The 20,324-nt window shown below is 31.8% G+C and overlaps 1 protein-coding gene across 3 annotated transcripts in view; it reads left to right on the top strand.

Moving 5' to 3' along the window:
• Window positions 1-20,324, top strand: part of SCN7A (sodium voltage-gated channel alpha subunit 7) — an 81,797-nt gene that overhangs the window by 20,189 nt on the left and 41,284 nt on the right. For 2 of the 3 annotated variants that reach the window (XM_019727350.3, XM_019727351.3), the window contains exons 3-9: window positions 1,493-1,605; window positions 1,967-2,056; window positions 2,486-2,614; window positions 3,991-4,082; window positions 12,127-12,333; window positions 15,480-15,549; window positions 17,269-17,410. In XM_019727350.3, the coding sequence (XP_019582909.3) occupies window positions 1,493-1,605; window positions 1,967-2,056; window positions 2,486-2,614; window positions 3,991-4,082; window positions 12,127-12,333; window positions 15,480-15,549; window positions 17,269-17,410 (843 nt within the window). The remainder of the gene's footprint in view (window positions 1-1,492; window positions 1,606-1,966; window positions 2,057-2,485; window positions 2,615-3,990; window positions 4,083-12,126; window positions 12,334-15,479; window positions 15,550-17,268; window positions 17,411-20,324) is intronic. The other variant, XM_074337380.2, reaches the window with a different exon arrangement.

Below are 20,324 nucleotides of genomic sequence, written 5' to 3'. Positions count from 1 at the left end.
AATAATATTAAAACTGGTTGGTTGCACATACATCTTGTGTGAAGTTTGAGATTGTTCTGGAAAATACATGGAAATCACATTTTAAATAATCAAATTTATTTTCTTTGGCCTTTTAAAATTTTCTCTTTGCATTTAAAATGAAATGAGGGAAAATAACTACAATACAGGACAAATGTCCACAGATTGTATTTTGGAAAAGTATTTTATTAAGGAAAATTATAGCACAGTTTAGTTTCCATCTAGAACATGTAATCATAAAGTAGTGACAAATATATATTTGTGTCCACTAATGTATTTGTGGTCACCATATACACTTCTGTATAACTATGCATTACATAATATATAATATAATAGTATATAAGAGATTATATTTAATACATAACATTTTGGTATATAGTATATTATATTACATTGCATTATATACTATATTATATACTATATTATATTATAATCTGTATAATATTCAATATGTAATATATTTATGCACATGCCACATTCAATGAATTTTCCAAATAGATATGTATCTATACTAAAGATGTACATATACATAATATATCTATATCTATCTATCTATCTATCTATCTATCTATCTATCTATCTATCTATCTATCTATCTATCTATATGGATGCCAAAAAATGTATACGTATTTTAAGAAAAGAAAATTGTATTGAAATTGTAATATCCAATATATACCGATAACAAAATATGAATTCAAGTCACGTTTGACTTCTGCAATTACAAGAGGTGCTCAAAGTGGTTACCATCAGTGTCCAGACACTTCTGATTACAGCGAACTACTGCTTGAACAATGTTGACCAAAATGTCCACTTCTATACATTTTTTGGCACCCCCGGGATATATATGAGACATACATACTTTCACTTGTGTACATGTATTTACACCTGTACATATATGTGTACACACATATACATATATGAATCATTTTTAGGATATTTCTGATCTTTCATTATTTTTGGTTTTAATGTTTCTATATCCAATATGTTATTTTTCCTTGATGTAAGTGTATGTTTATGTCAATGATAACATACAAGCAGAGTTTTATACCATGCAAAATTACTGATGATTAATGTAACATTTCAGTTCATTGGGTCATTTTTACTATGACCCACACCTTATTTGTTTTGAAATAAAATTAACTATTTTTTTTACATTCATTGCATTCTGGTATGTTTAAATGCATCTCTACAAACTATTAGAATGTAGTTTTCTCCCTATTATTTTAGTTTTGCAGGAAAACTTGAAGATCGGTGTGTGGCAAATGGCTTTCATAGATACAACACTGGGAAAAGAAACTGTTAGATAAGCCTAAATATCAATGCAAAACCATTCCATTTTATTTCACATTTTAAAGAATATCAAAATATAAGAAAAGTATAACTGTTAGAATTGACTGAAATGATCATTGGCAATAACCAATCATGGTATAATTGGTTAGGTTATTTCACTCAATGCTCTTTTTTCGCCTTACAGACTTTCATGGTATTAAATAAAAAGAGAACAATCTTCAGATTCAATGCCAGCTGGTGTACATTGTCTCCTTTCAATTCAATTAGAAGAACAACTATTAAGATTCTGGTGCATCCATATCCTTTTCTATTGACTTTAACCTGTACTACTATCAAAAGAAACAATTTTATTCAAATATCGCTGCAGTCGTTTTCTCTTTTGAATGATATGTCATTGTAGATCATATTGAAATCTGGATTTTCATTACACTAATTCCACATTTGAAAATACATTTAAACATATTTTCTAACACATACAGCAGTACCAAATATTAGCAAATCTTAATCTTAATTGTTTTTCAATATGAATAGTATATATATATTTTTTTTGACATTTAAGAAAATAGTTTATCTCACATAGCTATATACATATAAACAGATTTTAGAAATATGTATTTCCAAAACCATTGTTATCTATTATTCCTTGACTGTAGCCTACCTTTTTCCAACTGTTCATTTTAATTAGCGTCCTGATTGACTGCATACATATGTCCATGAATGATTTGCCAAAATGGGTGCCAGCATTGCAGTAAGTTACATAATTTTATTATGTGCCAAAAGTATCCTTGTATATATGTATAATAAGTTCTTTCACACAACTTTACAATTCGGTTAATTGTGTGATTCCCAATATGGAATAAATTTGATATTTGGTATTTTTGTCATTTACCTAAATATGCATACATACAGACTATAACCTTGAGTTAGGACTTGTTGAAAAACATAGTCAAATTTCATGGTTAATGCCATAAGACATAGCCCACCCTATAGGACTGTGATAAGTCCTAGCTAAAGCTCTATCCTATAGTTTAGAGAACAAATGCTTTTTTCCTTGTGGTCTGGTTAGTAGGTTGGTTGGTTGGTTGGTTGTTGCCAGATAGTTATCATAGACATGGTATTTCAGAGCTGCTAATGTATTATTTTCACTTTTGCTGAATACATGAAAATTTTTATGCAGGTCTACTTTGCTTGGAATTTACACACTTGAAATACTTGTAAAACTCACTGCAAGAGGCACCGGGGCAGGACCTTTCTACTTCTTTGGTGATCCGTGGAACTGCCTTGATTTAAGTATAACTTTGTTTGAGTGAGTATTTCTTTAAGTTATGACCATCTTAATACCTTGCTAAGCAAATGCTTTTCATAAAAATTAAAAATAAAATAAAATTGAAGTTGACAAAGTTTTCTGCCTGTAAAACCTTTGCGAATAAAGAATATTTCATGTATTATAGTCATAGTGAGTTCTCTCAGGCAGCTCCAACTGAATTAGTCCTCAGAATATGAAATAAAAATGAAAAGAATGGGGTGTTATCTCTGTTTTCTATATGAAGCAAAGATGATAGAGATTGATTTTTTGCTTTTTAAGTGATTATTTTCAGTGAGCAGAAAATCCCCTGGAAATTTAGGAGATGATTGTGGCTTATTTGGTTCTGTCTCCAGTCTACATTTTCTTTAGCTACATTGCTTAAGACCGATAAATATATTTGATATCTGAATAAGATGTTTTAAAAACACACACACATTTTCTAGTGTTACATCAAATTCTAATGATTTACACATGTGTTTATTTTTTCAATGCGTGCATTAAATGTACTCTGATGGCTGAGGAAATGATAACTGGCATTAAACGCCTCTTAAATTAATTTAAAATAACATTCTATTTGTAGATTTTGCATCAAATTAAAAAAAATCTTTATAAAGGTTAATAATGAGTGTCTGCCCTATTGTAAGCAGTCAAAAATAGTAGCTGATATCATTGCAATTATTATCACTACTACTTCTATTGCTGTCATCATTTCTGCTGTTGCCGTTAGCAATCACTTAGCCCTTACTATGTGCCAGGTACTGTTCTATGCACTTTACGTAGAGTAACACATTTAATCCCCCCAAAAGTCCTCAAAATGAGGAAGGATTATTATCACCACTTTTGCGGAAACTGAGGTGCGAAAGGTGAATTTCTCCATGTCACACAGCTAGTAAAGAGGAGAGCCTGGATTTCTACACCACTATGTACCCTACTTTCTGCTATCATCACCGTTATCATTGTTACCACCATCATCATTGTTATCGCCATCACCAAAATCACCATCACCTAAAGTTTAAATCCTTAACATGAAGCTCATTCCTAAAAAAAACAACTATGGATTTTTAAAATTATCTTTTTATTAATTAGATAACAAAGTATTTGTGAACATAATATAAAGTATTTGATATGGTTAAGAGTACTCACAGTGTCAAAATTTTATAAACTGTCATAATTTGTTTGTGGGTTAATATTTACCTGTGTACTTGGCACTTTGTAACTATCTTTGTCTTCCAATCAATAATAAAACTGTTTGCAAAATAAAATAATGAGAGCAAGGTTATATGGTTTTAAAAATAAATTTTAGAGAATATGAAAAGCCAAAGATAAGTGGCACAGACTCAATCTGATTTCTAAATAACTCTAACTTAATTCCACAGGCATATAACAAGATATTCAACTCCAAACTCCACTCCAATATTTGGAATTGTAAGAAATTTGAGAATTTTGAAAATTATTCCTTTAAACCAAGGTAAGAAATGGCAGTGAGTTCCTTTTCTTCATTTTGTTTTGTGTCTTCCCGCACATTCCCTTGAACTCCTCTGTTATGTCTTGGAGAAATGCTAAATTGAACAATGTTTCAGCTTTGAAATCAGTGAATTATCTGATCTTTAAATTTATTTCAGTCACTACAGGAAAGACAAAAAAAATCACATTTGTTATTTGGGTTCATTACTTTTGATAAAATGTAGCAATCCATCAAAAATATTATTTTGTATTATTTATTTATTCTTACATTTTACATATGAACTTATAAAATTGTCCCTAGACTTTTGAGATTGATAACAATTTAGACAAATATCTAATTTACCTACTTCTTTTCCTTATTGCATCTAAAACCGAGTTGGAATTAACAAAGTAACATGAAATAAGATAAATTCCCTTTGGCTATGAATGCTTGGATAGTATGCATTCCAAATGCCACAAAGTTCAAGGAGGTTATGCTAAATAAAGCTGTGACTACATTGATGGAAGGTTCTGAGGACTAATTTATAGCTACCATTTCTGAAGATATCCTAAAGATGCCCACCAACACTTTCTAATTTTCATTCAGAATTAATTTTTAAAAAATCAGATAAGAACAATGCTGCTTAGAGTTTTTTTGGTTGCAGCAAGTCAGAGTATTATGAAATAGTTGGATCAATAAACCCAGGGGTAAGTGTGATAATACCAAAAGTAACATATACAGGTAACTTTTTTCTTGTGGGACACCGGGAAGAAGGTCAAACATATGCATAGTATGTACTTGGAGTCCAGGCGGGGCAAAACAGCACAAAGATTGGTGAGTGTGGTGATGGATGCATAATCCCGTGGATATACTAAAATGTTGAATTTCACACATTAACTGGATGAATTAATTGTACAGTTTATGAATTATATCTCAATAAAGGTGTTTAATAAAAATTGTCTGCGTCATGGCACCTTCACCAAACCCAGTGAAAAAAAACCAGTGAGAGTTGTCCAGGGAGGAATTTCCATGGTCCTAGCTTCCTTACTACTCTTTGCAGATTGCTAGAACTTAAAATTATATCAACTGCTCCTTCATCTTAGGATAAGAAGTAAGGATTATAGAAGAAATCATGTGAATCCAAGTTAATACAAGAATACACTCACTAGAGTTGGGAGCACACAGGTTGGTAGGGCCTGCTCTTTTTTTCAAGGTAGAAAATAATCAAGGAACATCGTAATGATATAGAGTGTATACAAATATTCTGCAATATAGAAAGAGAAACATACTATTTAAGAGAAGGAAAATAATCCTCTTTTTTCTTTGAAAAAGGTGCTCTAAGGAATAGGAAAAAGTATAAAAAATCATCTGTTTTGTAGTCCCAATAGAACAAAACCTAGACTCTTTCAAGCAGAAGATGAAAATGAGATTATAAAATAGACAAATAAAAATACCTTTAATACTAAAAAGTGGTAAAAGTTATAATAACTTCCGGGAATATTTGATGGCAATGGAAGCAGTAAAATATAGTATTATCTGTATAGTATTATGGTAGAGTAAAACAAAACCACATGTGTAAAGAAAAACTAGAGAAGTTCTACATTAATACAGTAGAACCAAAAATTTCATTGATTAATGAAGGAGAGAAAACTAAGTTCCATTTTATGGATAATTGGTAATACTAAAAAGGAGATAAGAATAAATATAAAAGAATTTATTTAAAAAATACATCACAATTTTTTAAAATCCCTTAACTTAGTCATAAATGGAAAAGACAAAAAACCTAAAAGCTATTCTTATAAAAGTATTATAAAACACCTACAAGCAATAAAGCAAAGAAAAAGAGCCTATGGAAAGGTCATCCTTAGACCTCGTAATAACATTAAACATGAGTGGGCAGTGGAGTTTTAGAGCTTGTGGGGAATGTGGGCAGGGAGGTTGTGACACCAGAATTCTGTATCTGTCTGTCATTCACATGTGAAGTCAATAGAAAGATATTCTCAGCCATGCAAGGGTTCTGAAATTTTACATGTGTATCTTTCCTGAATATCTGCTGAAAAAGAAAAATATGAAAATAAAATATTCAACAATGGGAAGATTTACTACCAAAAGTAATTGCAATTAATTCTGAAATCATTTCAACAGAGAATGCATTTCAAAGTACTGTCGTTACTGGGTTGCAAAACAGAATACAAATATAAATCGGAAGTTATAACAAGGACATCTGTGGATCATTGTTGAACTAGAGACATATTTTTCTTGTGCTTTAAAAAACTTTGAAATAGATACCAACCTTATAAAAATCTCTTGACTTTTACAAAATACAAATTAATTTGGATAAATTGTCAACATCAATCCAACTGAATTCCTGCATGGAAACTACCAGGTGTAATTGAGAAGCCACTGACCCTTTAAGTCAGTTATATTCATCCAAGTCCCCTCCCCTCCCTATTTGCATGAATTTATGTTTCTGACAAGTCTTTGTAAGAATTAAAATGTTACCTTTTCTACAAATCATTAAAGATAATGTCAATGCAAAATACATAAAATTCAATAACTATAAATAGGTCAAAAGTTCTAAATTATATTAACAGAAACTGAGAAGTGGAAGTAGAGAAATATGAGAAAGTAAATATGGCTATTTTCTTATCTGGTGAGACTATAGTAGATACAGTTTTATTTTTGATATAGACAGTACATTTGTTCAAAATAAGAACTTAAGTTTGATAAAGGTTCTAAAATAGATATATTTTATCTAAAGAACAGAAGAAAAGAGAAAGAAATTAAAGTTTATTTAGAAAAGATAGAGCACATAAAAAAATAATAAGAGGAGAGGAATACAAAAAAATGGCAAAGGCTAATCCAAAATAAAGCCAATTTATGAAAGTTAAAATTATTGTGTTAACTTTTCTGTCAATATGTAGACTTTAATATTAAATCAGAAATAAATTAAACTCCACAAGAGACATACTTACACTAAAACAAAATGAAAGTTTAAAAGTAAAGAGAAAGAGAAAGTCATACCAGGAAATCAAAATCAAAATTGTCATATGGTTTGAACATAACAATAAACGGTAGATGACAATTAAAATTATTAATAAATCTGATTCTGTAAAATTAGATGGTGACTTTTTTTACCTTCAAACAAAATGTCACCACTAAAATTAAAGCTCTAAAAACTTAGTTTATATATAAATACAGATATATATATATATATATATATATATATATATATATATATCCACACACACATACACACACACATTTGTTTTTATTTAAGAATTGCTAGTCTTAAAAATAATTCCAACAAAATAATATGAAAAAATATTTTCAGTACAATAATACACAGAGGACTCATGATAGTTACCTAATAAAGTACATAGTGAAAAACATACATATTTTTAAAGTTCATTATGGTAATCACAGAAATCAAAGTAAAGTGATCCCATTTTTCTTCTAATAAGTTGAAAATAATGCTTTTTTAAATGTTTAATTTTTAAAGAAGGCTTTACTATACTCATACATAGTCTTTGGTTTATACATTGTTTCAACATCTTTCAAAAGCAATTTAGACATATGTATCAGTACTTAAATCTGGTCGTATGAATATATTTTGACACAGAAATTCCATTTTTAATGTAACTCTTAAAAAAGACTGGTATATAGCAAAATAATAATAATAATAACAGTATAATTCCAAGTGGCAAAACTAGGCTATAAACATGTGTTTTAATATACTAGCAATTGAAATTGTGTATTTAATCTAGATACAACATTTCTTTAATCACAGAAATAACTTTATTTCAACCCTATTCTGTTATACTCAAGAAATCCAATCATCTGAGGAAGTCATTTAAAAAAAATAGATTTCAATAATCACAATAATATAAGAAACAGCTATTATTATTCCCATTTTAAAGATAATAAAATGGAGATATAGAAATGTTGATAACTTGCTCAACATCACAGAGCTGGTATATTCTAATCCATTGTTGAGCTGAGCTGTTATTAGGATGCCATATATTAACAGACCAACAAATATGAAGACAGCAAGGTAAAAACAGGAAGGAAAGAAGGGAGAGAGGAAAGAAGGAATTACAATTGTCATACAATATTATATTAGTTTCAGGTGTACAAAAGAACAGGGTGATTAGACATTTATATACCTCACAAAGTGATAACCCAAATAAGTCTATTACCATCTGACACTACATAGTTATTAAAATATTATTGCCTATATTTTTATGCTATACTTTGACTATTTTTTTCAATTATAGTTGATATTCAATATTATTTTATATTACTTGCTGGTATATACCATAGTGATTAGACATTTATATACTTTAGGAAGTCATCCCCCTGATAAGTCTAGTACTCACATGGCATTAGGCATAGTTATTACAGTATTATTGACTATATTTTCTATGCTGTGTTTACATCCCCATGACTATGTTGTAACTACCAATTTGTACTTAATCCCTTCACCGTTTTTACCCAGCCACCCAAAACCTTTCCCATCTGGTAACCATCAGTTTGTTCTCTGTATCTATGAATTTGTTTCTGTTTTGTTTGTTCGTTTATTTTGTTCTTTAGATTCCCCATATAAGTGAGATCATATGGTATTTGTCTTTCTCTGTCTGACTTATTTCACTCAGCATGATACCTTCTAGGTTTGCCCATGTTGTTGCAAATGGTAAGATTTCATTATTTTTTATGGCAGAGTAATAGCCTATCATATATATGTATCACATCTTCTACATCCAATCATCTATTGGTGGACACTTAGGTTATTTCCATAACTTGGCTATTGTAAATAACGCTGCAGTGAACATAGGGGTGCATATATCTTTTCAAATACTGTTTTGGAATTTTTGAATAAACACAGAGAATTGGAATTGCTGTGTCATAAGGTAGTTCTATTTTTAATTTTCTGAAGAGCTTCCAAACTGTTTTCCATAGTGGCTACACAAATTTGCAGTCCCATCGACAGTGCACGAGGATTCCCTTTTCTGCACATCCTCGCCAACAATTGTTTTTTGATTTATTGATGATAACCATTATGACAGGTATGAGGTGGTATCTCATTATAGCTATAATTTGCATTTCTCTGATGATTAGTGATGTCGAGCATCTTTTCATATGTCTATTGGACATCTTTAGGAGCTCTTTGGAGAAATGCTTATTCAGGTCCTCTTCCCATTATTTGATTGGATTTTCGTTTGTTTCGTTTTTGGGTTTTTGGGTTTCTTTTCTTTTTCTTTCTTTCTTTCTTTCTTTCTTTTTTTTTTTTTTTTTTTTTTTTTTTTTTTTTTTTTTGGTGTTGAGTTTTGTGAGTTCTTTATAAATTTTGAATATTAACCCCTTATCAGATTTATCATTGGCAAATATTTTCTCCCATTCGGTAGGATGAATTTTTGTTTTGTTGATGGTGTCCTTTGCTGTGCAAAATCTTTTTAGTTTGATGTAGTCCCATTTGTTTATTTTTTCTTTTGTTTCCCTTTCCCGAGGAGATATATCAAAAAAAAATATTGCTAAGGGCAATGTCAGAGAGTTTACTGCCTATGTTTCTTTCTAGGTGTTTTATGGTTTGGAAACTTATATATAAGTCTTTAATCCATTTTGTGTTTATTCTTGTATATGGAGTAAGAAGTTTGTCCAGCTTCATATTTTTGCATGTATCTGTGCTTTTTCACAGCATCATTTATTGAAGAGACTGTCTTTGCCCCAAGGTATATTCTTGTGTCCTTTTTCATAGATTAATTGACCATATAGGCATAGGTTTATTTCTGGGCTTTATATTCTGTTCCGTTAATCTGTGTCTGTATGCCAGTACCATGCTGTTTTGATTATTATAGCCTTGTAGTATAGTTTGATAACAGGTAGTGTGATACCCCCAACTTTGTTCTTCTTTCTCAAAATTGCCATTGCTATTCAGGGTCTTTTGTGGTTCCATATAAATTTTAGAATTATTTGTTCTAGTTCTGTGAAAAATGCCATTTTGGTAGTGATTGCATTGAATCTATAGATTGCTTTGGGTAGTATCAACATTTTAATTATATTCTTCCTGTGCATGAGCTTCCATTTATTTGTATCATCTTCACTTTCTCTCTTCAGGGGTATAATTTTTCAAGTATAAGTCTTTCATTTCCTTGGTTAAATTTATTCCTAGGTCTTTCTTTTTCTGATGCAATTGTAAATGGGATTGTTTTCTCAATTTCTCTTTTTGATAGTGCATTATTGGTGGATAAAAATGTAACCTGCTACTTTACTAAATTCATTTATCAGTTCTAATAGTTTTTTTTGTTTGTGTGTTTGTTTTTTGGTGGAATCTTTGAGGTTCTCTATATATGGCATCATGTCATCTGCAAATAATGATGGTTTTGCTTCTTCCTTTCCAATTTGGATGACTTTTATTTCTTTCTCTTGTCTGACTGCTGTGGCTAGGACTTCTAATACTATGTTTAATAAAATTGATGAAAGTGGATATCACTGTTTTGTTCCTGATCTTAAGGAGAATGTTTTTAGCTTTTCCCCATTGAATATAATGTTAGCTGTGGGTTTGTCACATATGGGCTTTATTATGCTGAGATATGTTCCCTCTATTCCCACTTTGCTGAATTTTTTGTTGTTGTTGTTGTTTTGGGGTGTTTTTTTATTTTGTTTTGTTTTGTTTTATCATAAATGGATGCTGGATTTTGTCAAATGCTTTTTCTGCATCTAATGATATGATTATATGATTTCTATCCTTCATTTTGTTTATGTGGTTTATCATGTTAATTGATTTGCAGATTTGACCCAACCTTGCATCCCAGGAATAAATCCCACTTGCTCATGGTGTATATTTTTAATGTATTGCTGAATTCAGTTTGCTAATATTTTGTTGAGGATTTTTACATATATATTCACCAGTGATAGCAGCCTATAGTTTTCTTTTTTTTGTAATGTCTTTGTCTGATTTTGGATCAGGGTAATGATGGCCTCATAGAATAATCTTGGGAGCCATGCCTCCTCTTGAATGTGTTGTAATAGTTTGAGAACAATGGGCATTAATTATTCTCTGAATGTTTAGTAAAATTCACCTGTGAAGCCATCTGGTCCAGGACTTTCCTTTGTTGGGAGTTTGTTGATTACTGATTAGATTTCAAGGTAGTAATCAGTCGGTTCAGATTTTCTGTTTCTTCTGGATTCAACCTTGGAAGGTTGTATGCTTCTAAGAATTTATTCATTTCTTCTAGATTTTCCAATTTGTTGGCATGTAATTGCTCATAGTATTTTCTTAATTTTTTTTTCTATTTCTGTGGCATCAGTTGTCACTTCTCCTCTTTCATTTCTGATGTTATTTATTTGGGTCCTCTGTCTTTTTTTCTTGATGAGTCTGGTTAAAGGTTTATCAATTTTTTTAAAATCTTTTTGAAGAACTAGTTCTTGGTTTCATTCATATTTTATATATTTTTTTAGATTTTATTTCATTTATTTCCACTCTTATCTTTATTATTTCCTTCCTTCAACTCACTTTGGGCTTTGTTTGTCCTTCTTTTTCCAGTTCTTCTGAGTGTTGTTAGATTGTTGATTTGATATTTTTCTTGTTTCTTGAGGTAGCCTTCTAAGAACTGCTTTCACTATGTCAGATAGATTTTGGGTTGTTGTGTTTTCTTTTTCATTTGTCTCATGGGATCTTTTGATTTTTTTTCTGTTGATCTCACTGTCAGCCCATTCATTGTTTAGCAGCATGTTATTTAGCCTCCATGTGTTTGTGTGTTTCTAGAGTTTTTTTTGTTTGTTTGTTTTGTTTTTTTGTAATTGGTTTCTTGTTTCACAATCACAAATGACTAATTTTAAAACAAATTGAGTCTGAATTATTTTGTTAAGTGCAATAAATTAGCAAAATAGAAAACTCAAATTTTTATTCATTCTATTTATTGGACCACTATAATGATGAATTATATTATAAAACACAAAGCTACCAATTTCGATGGAGTATGCATTTGCCATGGGAGAAATTTGCTAATGCTACTATACTAACATATTACATATTTTATTTTTTCAAAAACAAATCTTTTCATTTCAGGTCTGAAGTCTTACGTAGGAATCCTGCTCCATTGCTTGAAAAAACTTACTGGTGTTATTATACTTACTTTGTTTTTTCTGAGCATATTTTCTCTAATTGGGATGGAACTCTTCATGGGGAACCTGAAGCATAAATGTTTAAGATGGCCCCAAGAAAATGAAACTGAAACCCTGCACAACAGAACCAGAAACTCACATTATATTCGAGGTAAGAATCACTTCCCATCTATGTCAAAAAAAATTAAAATTTTTCTTAATGGAAAATCAATCTTCACAGAAATGTTGAACTCTCAACTTTAGAACAAATTTAACTTCAGAACAAACTTCATGTAAATGCTGTAAGTATGCTTAAGGACTAATTTGGATCAGTTTCATATATCAGAATAGCAAAGTTCATATCTTCAGAGAGGTAAATCATGGAAACCTAAGTTTAGAATAGCTAGATTTTATTTTATAAATAAATTAATAAATGCATACATACATGCCAGTCTTATTTGCAATTCCATCAGAGTAGAATCCCCATAACACTACCTTTCTTTAATAAAGTTGCTTATTTAAAATATAAATTTAACCCTAGAGGTGAGTGGAGGTGAGAGGCTTGCAACCGAAGCACTTGGCGAAGGTGGGCATCCCTGGAGCAGCAGCCTTCCAGCCTAAGAGGTTTGGGCAGGCTGAAGGAGGCATGTGAGAGGCCTGCAGCTCCACTGGTGTGAGCTCTAGAGAGGCCACCAGTGGGAGGCGAGGGTGGGGAAACTGAGGCCCAAATCAAGGCGAGGGATACAAGTTCATGCAGCAGGCCAGAACTTCCTGGGCTCCCACGGCCTCGTGGGCACTTCCTGTGCCTCCCAGAGGGCTCGGAGCTCACAGTGTGAGTGAAACAGTGGGGACTGTGGCCTCTGAGCCCAGGCCAGACCAGTGTCTACAGAACTTGCCTGTGGACAAGGATTGTTGTCTCCTAGCGCTGGAGCCACAAAGTGAGGCTTTTGGGGAAATATTATATACTCCTAATTTCCAGGGGCATGTACAAGGCCGATAGTGGAGGACGACAGGTAGGCCCCTCTGAGGGGCCTGTTGAGTGCAGGATTAGGAGTTGGATTGCCTGGGTTCATATCCCGGCTCCCCCAATTACAGGCTGTAAACTTGGATCTCTCCAAGCCTCACTTCCTCCATCTGTAAAATGGGGGTGTAAAGATCATGTCCACTACCCCTCACCCCACCCGAGTTCTTGGGTTTTGTGAGGTCAGTAGAATACTTGGCACAGGCTCTGACACATACATAAGCATGAAAACTGTCATTGTAATCACTAATAAACCTCATCCAGGGTGAACCTCACTCAGAAAAGACCCCCCCCCCGCAAAAAAAGGACTAAATACAAATAAAATATAAATTTGAGTTCACTCATTAGACATTTTGAGATGACCTTACAAATGAAAAAATGGCCTACGGTGTAGAAATTCTTATTCTTGTTGGATTTCAATTACTGCTGCTCATTTTAAATGCTGTGAGATATACTTTACTAAATAATGAAAATATTTTAGACTAATAGAAATAATGCCAAATAGATATCACTTAACTCTTATACGTAAGTAATTTACATGCCTGATCACATTTTCCATAATCCTGCAGAGGACACATGAATAACCGATTACAAACAAGAAAACTGAATGAAGTTCAGAGAAATTCAGTGAATGTTCCAGCTTACTATAACTACTTGGTGGTAAAACTAAGATTCTAACCAAACTCAATCTGGCTATATAACCCATTCTTTTTTCACCAGGCCATACTCTTACTGGATTTTTCTCTCATCTTTAAATTATCAGGTCCTTTGTGGCAATATTTAGAAAAAATTAAAACAAATTTTTCAGCTAATAAAAATAAAATGTTGCTAAATCTTATGTACTCCTTTATTAGTTTTATTTATACTTTGAATTTAATAATTTCTAAAACAAATCTTAATAAATTTTATTCTTTGGTTTACCCCATAATATGGTTCTGATGTAAGGAATACAAAATCATTAGTATATGAGCATGTGAAATGTTTCCTTATTATATGTGTCTATTTCAAGGTCCCAATTTTAGTGGTGAGGACAACAGGAAATAGATATTAAATCTTAGATTCCAATTGAAATATCTTTTGATTTCTTTGACATTGTAACAAAAATATGCTAATTATTTTAAAAATATATAATATTTGCTACTTCAAAGGTTATTGCTATGAAAACAGCATATAGGTTCCTTTCATCTTTGTTAAAGTATAATATTATAAAAAATCACTTTTCAAAGATTATTACTTTAAAATTTATCCCATTCTAGTCATTCCATTTTCTCAAATAACGTTAGGAATTGCTGAAAACATTATATTTGTATGTTATTGAACCTAATTGTTATGTCATAGTACTTGTATTTGGAAGAGTAGTTGGGACTGCCCAGTTCTACTAATATCAAATTTCATTTGGTTTTTGACTGCCATTCATAAGGTTTGATTAATGATTCCTAACTATTTATGATTTAAAAATTCTTCTAAAATTCTTCTGGGTAACAAATTAAAGACTTTATTTGAGATTGGAGTAATTCAATTTTGTATATATAATACATTTACAATTTTATGTATATTTGCCTACACACATACACACACACACACACACACACACACACACTCACACACACTCAGGACCAATCTCATGGGTTCGATCTCTGTGATTTGAATTTAGAACCTAAAAAACAATGTTCCTAAGTATGCATGTTGCCAACCTTAGTCACTGGTATCTATAAATACACAATTTGCATTTTGGTTGACAGCAAATAAGAATACCTGGATAAATTCTGCGGGCTATGACCCAGATCTACTTGGGTTGTGCTCAAAATTAGGTGACGCAGGGAAATAACTAGTACTGGATGTTCAATGTAGAAAAATAAGCTTCGAAGTGGGAAAAGAATGGAAATTAAACCCAGAGACAGGAAAATCTGGTCTGCTCAGGAAGATCACCAGGAATAAACCCTGGAAGCAAAGGTCCTCAGCTTTCAAACAGATGAATTTTAGGAGTCTTTTCTTCAGGGGTCTGGTCATAACCAGCTGGTTAAATGCATTTTCCTGAACTGATTTTGAAAGGGATTCTCCTCTTTCTATGCTGAGTTTTGTCTCTTTGAGGGCCATGAAGTAGGTGGGTTGCCAGAGCACTTTGGCCTGTGCGTCAGAGGTTAGGCCAGCCTCCTAGATTAAAAAGGCCACACCATATCCTCATTCCTTCTCACCATACACGGGGATGGTCATCTTCTGTACAGAGTGAAATTGATTTCAGATAAGCTGGTCACTCAAAATTATATATACAATATAATTTCTTTCCTATTTTTCAGAAACACAAAACTTTTATTATTTGGAAGGAGAAAAATATGCTCTCCTTTGTGGCAACAGAACAGATGCTGGGTAAGTGATGTTAATGTTTTCTTCTATGAAGTCATTACCAAAAATCAATAGTATTTATTGAATAATTATTGTTTTTACTAATGGGTCCCATTTGATTACAGTATCTCATTCTATCATCAAAGCCATGCTGAGAAGTGCACAGTATGGAATAGTATTAATCGAATTTTACAAAAAGCAAAAAAAAACACAGTAGACTAGCTAAATGATTTATTCAAGGTCAAGAAGTTATTAAATGGCAGAGCTGGGACCTAAACAAGGATCTGATTTTTTGTTTGAGTGTGCCCCAGAGCTAGTGGAAATTATCAAAAAGACAATATAATCTTTTCTTTGTCCAGAAGCCTATGAAGAAGAGAAATGTTAAAGGTATGCTGTTATTTCACTTATTTTATGGTTTGTATATATTTTATGACTATAATTTACATTAATAAAAAAACGTATTGTTCTTAAAAACAGTATTCATAAGCAATTCTTCAGTGAGATGACAAAACTCTCATGTCTTCCGGTCCTATAATTTCAGATGAGGAAACAAGGAAGTAGAAATAGAGTGCTTCTAGTCAGTGCTATGACTCACACAAAAAGTGCTATGCTACTTTCCTCAGCTGGGATGACTTGATGCTCACCTGTAGGCTCAACTCTTTCTTAGGTTCTGGAGCCCAGATTGACAAAAGGCACATGGTAAAGAGAAGCATGAGTTATACAGTTTAGTTATCAGTTGATTTAGATATTTTCTCGCTAAAAGAGTTGAGCTTCTGTTCTATTATCAAGTCCAAATTGTGAACCCATCCCATTGTATCTTCCCTATACCACTCCAGCTAACCCTTCTTATGGACATTCCAAACTCATATTAAAGATATCTGGTCATCAATAGTCAGAATCACAATGATATATTTTAAGGCCAGAAGAGAGTCATGCAGTGTTTCACCTGTAGCCATCATACTTTGCTGCATGGTAAAATATCCTAAAAGTTAGTACCTTAAGAAAAGAACAAAAATTCATTTGTTCAGATTATGTGGGTCAGCAATTTAGCAAGCCTCAATGCACAATTATTTTTTGAACCTCTGTTTATATCACATGTGTTAATCATTAACAATTGTCCAAAACAAGTCACATGGCCAAAGCCAAAATAATGTGGGCAAGAACTACGTAAGCACGTGGATAGTGGGAAACATTTTTTAGTGGCCACTACTTTAATAATCAACCACAGCACCCAAGCTCCCAGTAGATAAAAGTATGAAGACTCCAGGAAAAGAAATGAAATAAATATTGACTCTGATTTTTCCACCAATTTGCAAGTACTGCTTATAATTGTTGATGTGATAAATGCTTTTTCACCCTTACATAATAGGATCTAAGGATTTGAGGTGAGATCATTTAGAAAATCAAACCCTCAGCTATTACAATTTTATTTTTATCAGTGTTATGTTCTGTCAGTTATACTTTCGCTTTGATATTGGACATTAAAGAAATCTTTAACAAAGGCTTGGCAAAAACCATTTGTTAGGCCCCCTTTTTAGCCTAATTAACACTGTTCACTTATTAGAAACTTAAAATCTAACACATTTGCAGGTTTTTCACTGGCAATTGTTTGGGGGAAGAAGACTCATGGTGGAATAGGGAGCCCTTTATTATGTATGGATAGATGTTCTATATTTATGATTTGGCCATAATCTGAAAGTCAACCTAAGAATAAGCAGTTTTTCTATTCTTTGTCTTTTTTAGTCAGTGTCCCGAAGGATATGTGTGTGTAAAAGCTGGCGTAAATCCTGATGATGGCTACACAAATTTTGACAATTTTGGCTGGGCCTTATTAGCCCTATTCCGGTTAATGACGCAGGATTACCCTGAAGCACTTTATCATCAGGTAAGAACAGAGAGAATCGGCTGCGCGTGTAAGAATGGTGCCATGCTCCACACTCCTCCCTTCCAAAATGATGGTGGAATGTAACATAGTTTATTAAATTTTTATGTGGAGAAAAATGTGAAGACAGAAGGAAAGAGAACTAGAATTATTAAATGTCAAACTATATCCTAACACTGTGCCAAAGTCTGTGCTCGTATGTACGAGATCTCATTTATCTTTAACACAATCCTACATGGCCAGTATGTGTTTGTATATGTATATGTATATGTATATGTATATGTATATGTATATGTATATGTATATGTATATGTATATGTATATGTATATATGTATATGTGCTTTTTATATGGAGATCAGAGTGGTTGGGTAACCTCCCCAAAGTTACATGTATGTGCCAGATCACTGCCTTGCTCTGTGATATCATACATTTGATATTAAGAACACTTCTAGGTTTCAATTCTTTAGTCAAGAATTTGAACCTATGAGATTACCAAGTATTAAACAATTATTTATTGAATACCTACAATGTGCTATTTCTTTTCAATTCTTCTATTTCTTTCGTTTCCTCTTTATTATTTAATCATGCTTCAGTTCTAACAGAAGGCTTGCTGTTACGAGACTTGAAATCTAAATTCTGAGAGTCTGTCTTCATAATTGATGATTTGTGTACAATAGTTTCTCAGAGGATATAATATTCATTAAAATGGAGATTCAGTTTTTCTTTTAAGAGAAGTTTCATCACGGTACAATACGCAATGCTATTTTAGCAGCATAGCTAATATCAAAGGATATTAGATAAAATAAATAAATTACTTTAAATTCCAAATGTATTTACAGTTGAAGGAGAGTGCTTTTTTAAACACATACACACACACCCATAATTTTTATGATTGGATAAGTAAATTATGGTGTGTGTGTATAGGTCATTAATGATAGGATAATGTAATATATTTTTGGCACAAAGGTTCATGACATATTATTAAATAAAAATTAAACCAAATATTGATCTAGTATAATTATATTTCTAGTTAAAGAATTACATTCAAATATTTCAAGTGTTATTTTTTTCTTTATGAAAACTATTTTTCTAATTTTGTAAGTTTAGTATTTGTATTGTTATTTCCAAAAGTTTTTGACAAGTATCAATGGCTCCTCCAAAATACCAGGAACTTCTTATTTGTAAACTAATCTCATCATGTTATCATCCTTCTAAAATCCTTCAGTGGCTTCCAAATTCCTATGGGATGAAGTTCAAAGTCCATACCCATGGTACATGGTGCCCTTCAAGATCTAGTCTGGGTATACTTCTCCAGATTTATTTCCTAACAATATCCCAATATATACTTTCTGTTTTATTTGAGTATGAAAAAAGGCTTGTTGTTTCCTAGGTGAGTTTATCCCATAATTTCTTGTTTCAATCTAGGTTGTACTCTGCCTGAATTCAATTCTTTCTGTCTTGAGTTTCATGCTCGAATTCATGCCTCAAAGATTCCTTCTTTGAGCTTTTCCCTAAGCCCTCCTTTCAGAGTTAGGCATATCCTATAACAGAATTCCACAGAACGCTATAATTGCCTCTGATAGTGGTTATTTCAATTGTTTGTTCAGTTCTTCTTTGCACTAGGAGATATACTACCTAAGAAGATGTATTTTGTGTTATTTTAATTTTTGTGTTCTCAGCATCTAATACATAGAAATGCTTAATGAAGTTTTAATAAATGAAAAGTATAAGTGAATATTTATGGATTGTCACTTTATATAATAATGTCTTGCTTTTTTTACAACCCTTAAAGTGTGTTAGCTAATTTTGTTGTTAGCATTGGTTTAAAGGAAATTCTTTCCCACTACCACTAAAATGAAAAATCAGTTTGGGAATGGATTCCACATAGTACCTTCATCATTATCACATTCTAAGTTTTATTGACTCGTGTAGATAAAGTTTTCTTTGATTTGAACTGGACTTGTACTCTGCGCGTTGCCCTAAACTGAACTGAGTATGACTAGGAAAATTCAGTGATTATTCCCAAAGAGAACAGCTCGTGCTTTAGAGAATATTATTCTCCATTCATTCAACAAATAAGTATTTCATCCATGTACTCTTTGATACACCATGGTTACAAAAATGAGCAAAACAAAGTGTTAATGTTCATGGAATGGAGTTATATTTAACAATAGTTAAATGTTTATTGCATATTTGCCATGAGCTAAGATCTTTGCATGCATAGTTTCATTTGATTTTCATAACAAAACTATTTGCTCCAATTTCATACTAAAATCTAATAGAACTAGAATTTTTACACTTTTTCATCCTAATAAGATTGTATTCTTTTGTCCTCCACCAACTTCATATAGTGAAAAGAGCAAAAATTTTGGATTTAGGTATCCCCCTGTAGTTGTGAAATCTTTGGCAAGTCATTTTGCTATCGATTTTCATCTCTCTTCTTTTGCACTTTGGAAATAATAGTAAATACCACATAAAAGTGTTGCACAAAATTAATAAGATGATAAACATAAATTACTTATTAATGTTTATGGCCTGTGGTATACTCCATAATATCTATTATTGACTCCTGAATATACTACTATAAATGCTCAATGGGAAAATTACATACTTAACCAAATCCTAAATAGCTGACTCACTGGGATAATAAGGTTTATTTAAAATACTTTTAAAGACAAGTATACTATAGATTAATAAAAATTATTTCTGATTGAATAGAACTTCCTATGAATCCGTAAACATTCTTAACTCTGTTACATCAGCACAATATTTTCTGTAAATAATATTTATTGATTCAAATGGATGCTGAAAAATAAAAACTATTCCCATTTTCTTTTTGAATTTTCTTCATGTACTTTTAATCAATGAGAATAAGTCATTGGACTATATTTTGGATTTGTAATGTCTACATATAAT

This window comes from Rhinolophus sinicus, chromosome 17 (assembly GCF_057876585.1).
Source record: "Rhinolophus sinicus isolate RSI-liver-muscle chromosome 17, RSI-T2T, whole genome shotgun sequence".
Classification (NCBI taxonomy): domain Eukaryota; kingdom Metazoa; phylum Chordata; class Mammalia; order Chiroptera; family Rhinolophidae; genus Rhinolophus; species Rhinolophus sinicus.
The sequence above is the reverse complement of the archived record's forward strand: the minus strand, read 5'-3'. Positions and strand labels throughout refer to the sequence as shown.